Below are 6,877 nucleotides of genomic sequence, written 5' to 3'. Positions count from 1 at the left end.
CCCCCGCCGCTCCGTGTGCTTGTCCATTGTCGTCTGCACACGTCCCTGCCCCTCCGAAGGTGTGACCTTCCTGCACAGAGCTTGAACCCAAGTGTGTTGCAGGTCCCAGTCCTACTCTCCCCCTCTGGAAATAAAGCTCTTTAGTGGAACCACGAGTGTGCTTTTGAAGAGCAGTTAGGAAGCTGTATTTGTGAGACAGGGCCAAGGGTGGAGGAGAAGGTTTAGTTCCAGGGGAGTTGTGCTGAGCCCTGAGTAGGGGCGGCAGCAAGTAAAGAGCTTTGTTTGGAGGGGGTGGGGATGGAGAGCTCCCAGACCGCCAGCCCCACCCTCCCCTTGGTTCTCCTCCTGGGTGGGTGGGGTGGGTGTGGTGCGGGGGGAGGAGTGACACGTGGGAACTCCCCTCCCCTGCTCCCTCCCTCCCTGGGAGCCTCCTGGGGGCCGGCGTTCAGGATACAGTAGTGAGAACCCAGCAAGTCAGTGAGAACCCAGCAAGTTGGGGGCACAGGCAGCTGACAGAGGAGTGAGGAGTTGACGATGCAAACACAGTGGTGTGGGATCTGGGCTTCTGGGGACAGTGCTGCGTGTTGCATTACGTGGTCAGAGCAGGCTTCACTGAGGAGGTGATGGGAGGAGGCAGCAGGTTTAAAATGGGAGATGCCCAGGGCCCTTGGTGACCGGCTGGGAGAGCAGTGCGAGGGGAGGCTGTGGCTGGACTGTTGGGTGAGGAGTTCGTGGGAGACTTTGGCTCTGGGGAGAGGGCCCGTTTGCAGGTATTGAGGGGTGGACACCCTTGATCTGTGTCTCACAGAGTGCAGGTGGGCTGCTGGGTCACAAGCAGACTTGGGGGATGAGGGAGGAAGTGGGGAGGGAAGATGGTGGCGTGGCCCTGGGTGGCAACAGTTGCTGACGGTTTGGGAGAAGCAGCGTGTTTGCCTGTGGATGGAGGAGACGGGAGAGCTCCTGGGCACTTCTGCGTGAGCCTGGGGCGGGGGTGAGGGTCCAGGCCACAGTGGGGTTGCGCCTGTGTGGGCGCAGGGGGGTGGCCCCAGGCCCAGCTGTCTTCTGTCCTCTCCATGGAGCAGGAAGCAAGGCCGTCCCTGTGAAACGTCCTCTGCGCTCTCTGTCTCGGTTGGGCCTGGATGGCCGGGTAGCCAGTGGCAGAATAAATGCCAGGCTTTGTGAGCTGGAGGGTAAAGTTTGTTGGATGGGTTGGGGAGGCCCGGCACCCTGGGCCTCAGGTGACAGGAGAGTGTTTTTGCGTCAGCCACATTGACGCCTTCAGTTTTCTTCTGTGCTGTGACCTTTCCTGATATCCTGGGAGGTTTTTTCTTTTAACTAGTGCTTCTGGCAACTAAGGATATTATTGTAATGTGTGCCCTTTGTCAAAGAATGGGGAATTATGCATGTAGGTCCTTGCAGGTACCTGCTTCAGTAAATACTTTCTTCATATATTTTTATAGACAAATCCCTATAATTGCATTATTTTACAGCTTCAAAGAACCCCCTCTCTTCCTTGGTGTGCTGCAACCAAACACGAAGTTACAACAGGCGGAAAGGCTATTTGAAAATCAGCTTGTTGGGCCAGAGTCCATAGCAAATATTGGGGGTAAGTAGACCCCTGGGACTTGGCGCTGTCTGCCGCCTGAGCGGGGTTCTGTGGGGACAGTGCCAAGGGGAGTCCTGGGCAGCCTTCTTGGCTGCGATTGTGCCTGTTTGTCTAGCAGATGCCGAGGGAGCCTCTTGCCTCTCTGAGTTGCAGGCTGTTTTAGTGCTGGGTGATTTTGAGTTCCTGTCTGACAAGCTGTATTCTGCTCAGACTGTTGGACCCTTTAAAATGGAAGGAGAAAGGAAAAACGTGAACACTGGTGTTTTAGCTCATTTGTCACAATTGGGTAGGTGTTACTTGATGTAGCACAGGTTGTCTTTGTGTAGATTTCATTTTTGACAAGAATAGGAACTGTTCTCAGTATTTCCACTTTTTTTAATGGTCATCTTGGTGGGTACATTTAAGGGTAACCATCTGCTTTAGACTTGCCCGAACTTCCAGACTAGAACAGGGTCTGCTTCTAATTCTTGAGTCTGTAGAAACCTGGAACAAGCCTTTCCTGTCTGTTAGAATTTAGCTTAGGAGTCAAAAGATACGGTTAGTGAAGAGGTTGGTGAGGATTGAGACGTGAGGATTTCCTGCAACTTGTTACCTGAGCTTGCTGGCCATCACCCCAGAGCGTGGTGGAACGGCCATGGGTGACTGCCATGCTTCCGTTTCCTTCTGAAGGCCTGTCAGGCCCGCGCCCCCACCTCCGAAGCTATGAACCAGCCTGCCTTTCCCAGCCTTGCTCTTTGGCTGGCCTGAGGACTGGGTGTTTCTGTAGTTGGTTGTTGCTTTTGTCTGGCAGAGTCAGAATTGCTCAAGAGAGATGGGCATTTTGTGATTGAGCTTTGTGTTTCTCTTAAAAAGACATTGCTGTTTATTAATTTCAAAAATTTTGTGGTTTTGGTTAAGAAATCTAGTACTGACATTTAAAATTGGAATTTTGAGGAGTCCCAGTGATTCCCCCCCACCTCAGATCTCCCAGAGAATGCTTTTTTTTTTGTCTTTTCCATTGGGCCTGATGCCTTATCTTGCTCTGTCATCACACCTCCTTTTCTCTCTTTTCTCTGCTTGTCCTTTGGTGACATTTCTGGTTATCCCCTGCAGGTGTGAACTGCATGAGGGCACCTGGACTCACTGCTACTGACAGTGGAGAGAGGCACTCACCTCGGGAGGTGCCAGGAGAGGAGTCACCAATGAACATCATTTAGACTTTACTTTTTAGAGCAATTTTGGAGTCACAGCAACATGGAGGGGAAGATACAGAGATTTACCATATATCCTCCATCCCCTACTTGCCGCATTATTAACATCTCCCCCAAGATGGTACATTTATTGAGAGTACAGTTGACAACTGCTCATTGTCACATCATCATTACCGGAGTCCATAGTTTGCGTCAGGGTTTACTCTTGGTGTGTATGTTCTACGGGTTTGGACAAAGGTTTAATGACATGTGTCTATCATCAGATTATCATACAGAGAATTTTTACTGGCCCTTAAAATCTGCTGTGTTCAGCCTCTTTGTCCCACTCTGCCCCCAAGCCTCTGGCAACCACTGATCTGTTTCTTGTTTCCATAGTTTTGCCTTTCCCAAATGTTTTAGAGTTAGAATCATACATCAGGTAGTCTTTTCAAATTGACTTCTTTAACTTACTGTTATGCATTTTACGCTTCTACCCACTCCAGTATTCTTGGGCTTCCTTGGTGGCTCAGATGGTAAAGAATCTGGTTGCAATGTGGGAGACCTGGGTTGGGAAGGTCCCTGGAGAAGGGAAGGCTACTACTCCAGTGTTCTTGCCTGGAGAATCTCCAAGGACAGAGGAGCCTGGTGGGCTACAGTCCATGGGGGTTGCAGAGTCAGACATGACTGAATGACTTTCACATTCACAAGTCTTTTATAGCTTTATAGCTCATTCCTTTTTATTAATGAATAATATTCCATTGCCTGGATGTATCATAGTTCATTTTTCCATTCACCTTGTTTAGTTTTATAAGTTGCCAAACTGTCTTCAGAAGTGGCACTCCCCCCAGTCATGAGTGGGATCTCTTGTAGCTCCATACCCCTGGTGTTGGGTACTGTCAGTGTTCTAGATTTTGGCCATTTTAATAGGTGTGAAGTGGTATCTCATGGCTATTTTAATTTGTAGTTCCTTGATGTATATGATGTGGAACATCATTTTGTGTGTTTGTTTTCCACCATAGTAGATCTTCTGTGGTGAGGTGTCTTAAGTCTTTGGGATATTTTTTAAATTGGATTGTTCATTTTCTTATTGTTGAGTTTAAAGAATTTTTTGTATATTTTGGATGCAAGTCCTTTATTAGATGCATTGTTTGCAGATATTTTGTTCCAGTCTGTGGCTTGTCTTCCCATTCTGTAGACAGTGTCTTTCTCAGAGCAGAAATTTTTAAGTTTTAATGAAGCCCAGCTTATCAATTCTTTCTTTTATGGATCATATCTTTGGTGTTGTATTTAAAATGTCATCACCATACGCAAAGTCAGCTAAGTTTTCTCCTTTTTTATCTTCTAGGAGTTTTGTAGTTTTTTGTTTTATGTTTAGGTCTGAAGTCCATTTTGAGTTAATTTTTGTGAAGGGTGTAGGGTCTGTGTCTAGGTTCATCTTTTTGCACGTGGATGTCTAGTTGTTTCAGCAAGATTTGTTGAAGAGACCGTCTATACCTCATTGTGTTACCCTTGCTCTTCTGTTAGAGATGAGTTGTGGGTCTACTGCTGGGCTCTGTATTCTGTTCCATTGATCTGTTTTTCTGTTCTTTTGCTGTTACCACATTGGCTTCGTTATTGTAGCTTTATAGTAAGTTTTTTTTTTAAGTCTTTATTGAATATTGCTTCTGTTTTTTGGTTTTTTTTTTTGGCCGAGAGGCATCCCTGAACAGGGACCAAACCTGTGCCCCCTGCATTGGAAGGTGAAGTCTTAACCACTGTACCATCAGGGAAGTCCCTGTAGTAAGTCTTGAAGTCAAGTAGTGTCCGTCCTCCAAGTTTGTTCTTTTTCAGAATTGTGTTGGCTCTTCTATATGTTTGCTTCTTCATGTAAGCTTTAGGATTATTTTGTAGATTATCTACAAAATAGCTGCTGGGATTGCTCTGAATCTAGAGCTCAGGTTGAGAAGAACTGACCTTTTGACAATGTTGTATCTTTTAATCCATGAGCATGGGCTATCTCTCCCTTTATTAAGTTCTTTGATTTCTGTTATCTGAATTTCATGGTTTTTCTTATCTAGATCGTGTATATGTTTCATTATATTTAGACCTAAATATTTCATTCTTTTTGGAAGGTAGTGAAACACCTGATACTCTGATTTTAATTTCGGATTTCACTTGTTCATTGTTGGTGTATAGGAAGCTGATTGACTTTAGTATATTATCTTTGTATCCTGCAGCCTTCCTATAATTGCTTATTAGTTTGCAAGAATTAAGTGTTCTTGATTCTTTGGGATTTTCTACATAGACTGTCGTGTCATGTACAAATGAAGATAGTTTTATTTATATTTCTTATATCCTTTTCTGGTCTTACTGCATTAGCTAGAACTTTCAGCTAATTGTAAAGAAGTGATGAAAGGGGACATCCTTGCTTTGTTCCTGATTTTAGTGAGAAAGCTTCTAGTTTTCACCATTAAGTATGATGTTAACTGTAGGTTTTTTCGTAGATATTCTTTATCAAGTTGAGGAAGTTCCCCTCTGTTCTAATTTGCTAAAGGTTTTTATCATGAAATGGGTGTTGGATTTTTGTCAATACTTTTTCTGCATCTGTTGATAAGTTCATGTAATTTTCCTTTAGTCTTTTAATATTATGGGTTACTTAACTGATTTTCAGATGCTACACGAGCCTTACATACTTGGGATAAATCCCATTTGGTTGGGGTGTATAATTCCTTTTATACATTTTGGATTTGATTTGCTAATATTCTATTGAGAATTTTCACATCTTTGTACTTGAGAGATATTGGTGTGTAGTTTTCTTGAAATGACTTTATCTGGTTTTGGTATTAAAGTGATGCTGGCTTCATGGAAAGAGTTAAGAAGTATTACTCTCCTTCTGTTTTCTGAAAGAGATTATAGAAAGTTGGTACCATTTCTTCCTTCCTAAATGTTTGGTAGAATTCATCAGTGAACCCATCTCAGCCTGGTGCTGTTTTGAAAGGTTATTAACTATTGATTCATTTCTTCAATAGATACAGATCAGATCAGTCAGATCAGTTGCTCAGTCGTGTCCCACTCTTTGCGACCCCATGAATCGCAGCACGCCAGGCCTCCCTGTCCATCACCAACTCTCGGAGTTCACTCAGACTCACATCCATCGAGTCAGTGATGCCATCCAGCCATCTCATCCTCTGTCGTCCCCTTCTCCTCCTGCCCCCAATCCCTCCCAGCATCAGAGTCTTTTTCCAGTGAGTCAACTCTTCGCATGAGGTGGCCAAAGTACTGGAGTTTCAGCTTTAGCATCATTCCTTCCAAAGAAATCCCAGGGCTGATCTCCTTCAGAATGGACTGGTTGGATCTCCTTGCAGTCCAAGGGACTCTCAAGAGTCTTCTCCAACACTACAGTTCAAAAGCATCAATTCTTCGGCGCTCAGCCTTCTTCACAGTCCAACTCTCACATCCATACATGACCACAGGAAAAACCATACCTTGACTAGACGAACCTTTGTTGGCAAAGTAATGTCTCTGCTTTTGAATATGCTATCTAGGTTGGTCATAACTTTCCTTCCAAGGAGTAAGCGTCTTTTAATTTCATGGCTGCAGTCACCATCTGCAGTGATTTTGGAGCCCCCAAAAATAAAGTCTGACACTTTCCACTGTTTCCCCATCTATTTCCCATGAAGTGGTGGGACCGGATGCCATGATCTTCGTTTTCTGATTGTTGAGCTTTAAGCCAACTTGTTCACTCTCCACTTTCACTTTCATCAAGAGGCTTTTTAGTTCCTCTTCACTTTCTGCCATAAGGGTGGTGTCATCTGCATATCTGAGGTTATTGATATTTCTCCCAGCAATCTTGATTCCAGCTTGTGTTTCTTCTGGTCCAGCGTTTCTCATGATGTACTCTGCATATAAGTTAAATAAACAGGGTGACAATATACAGCCTTGACGAACTCCTTTTCCTATTTGGAACCAGTCTGTTGTTCCATGTCCAGTTCTAACTGTTGCTTCCTGACCTGCATACAGTTTCTCAAGAGGCAGGTCAGGTGGTCTGGTATTCCCATCTCTTTCAGAATTTTCCACAGTTTATTGTGATCGACACAAAGGCTTTGGCATAGTCAGTAAAGCA

At 44.7% G+C, this 6,877-nt stretch overlaps 1 protein-coding gene across 1 annotated transcript in view; it reads left to right on the top strand.

The window, feature by feature from the left end:
• Positions 1 to 6,877, top strand: part of APMAP (adipocyte plasma membrane associated protein) — a 30,272-nt gene that overhangs the window by 11,064 nt on the left and 12,331 nt on the right. Inside the window, exon 3 of the mRNA XM_010836356.1 lies at positions 1,491 to 1,606. Within this exon, the coding sequence (XP_010834658.1) occupies positions 1,491 to 1,606 (116 nt within the window). The remainder of the gene's footprint in view (positions 1 to 1,490; positions 1,607 to 6,877) is intronic.

The sequence above is a fragment of the Bison bison genome, unplaced genomic scaffold (genome assembly GCF_000754665.1).
Source record: "Bison bison bison isolate TAMUID 2011002044 unplaced genomic scaffold, Bison_UMD1.0 scf7180017864063, whole genome shotgun sequence".
Lineage (NCBI taxonomy): Eukaryota > Metazoa > Chordata > Mammalia > Artiodactyla > Bovidae > Bison > Bison bison.
Note: the sequence above shows the minus strand (reverse complement) of the source record. Positions and strands in the feature narration are given on the sequence as shown.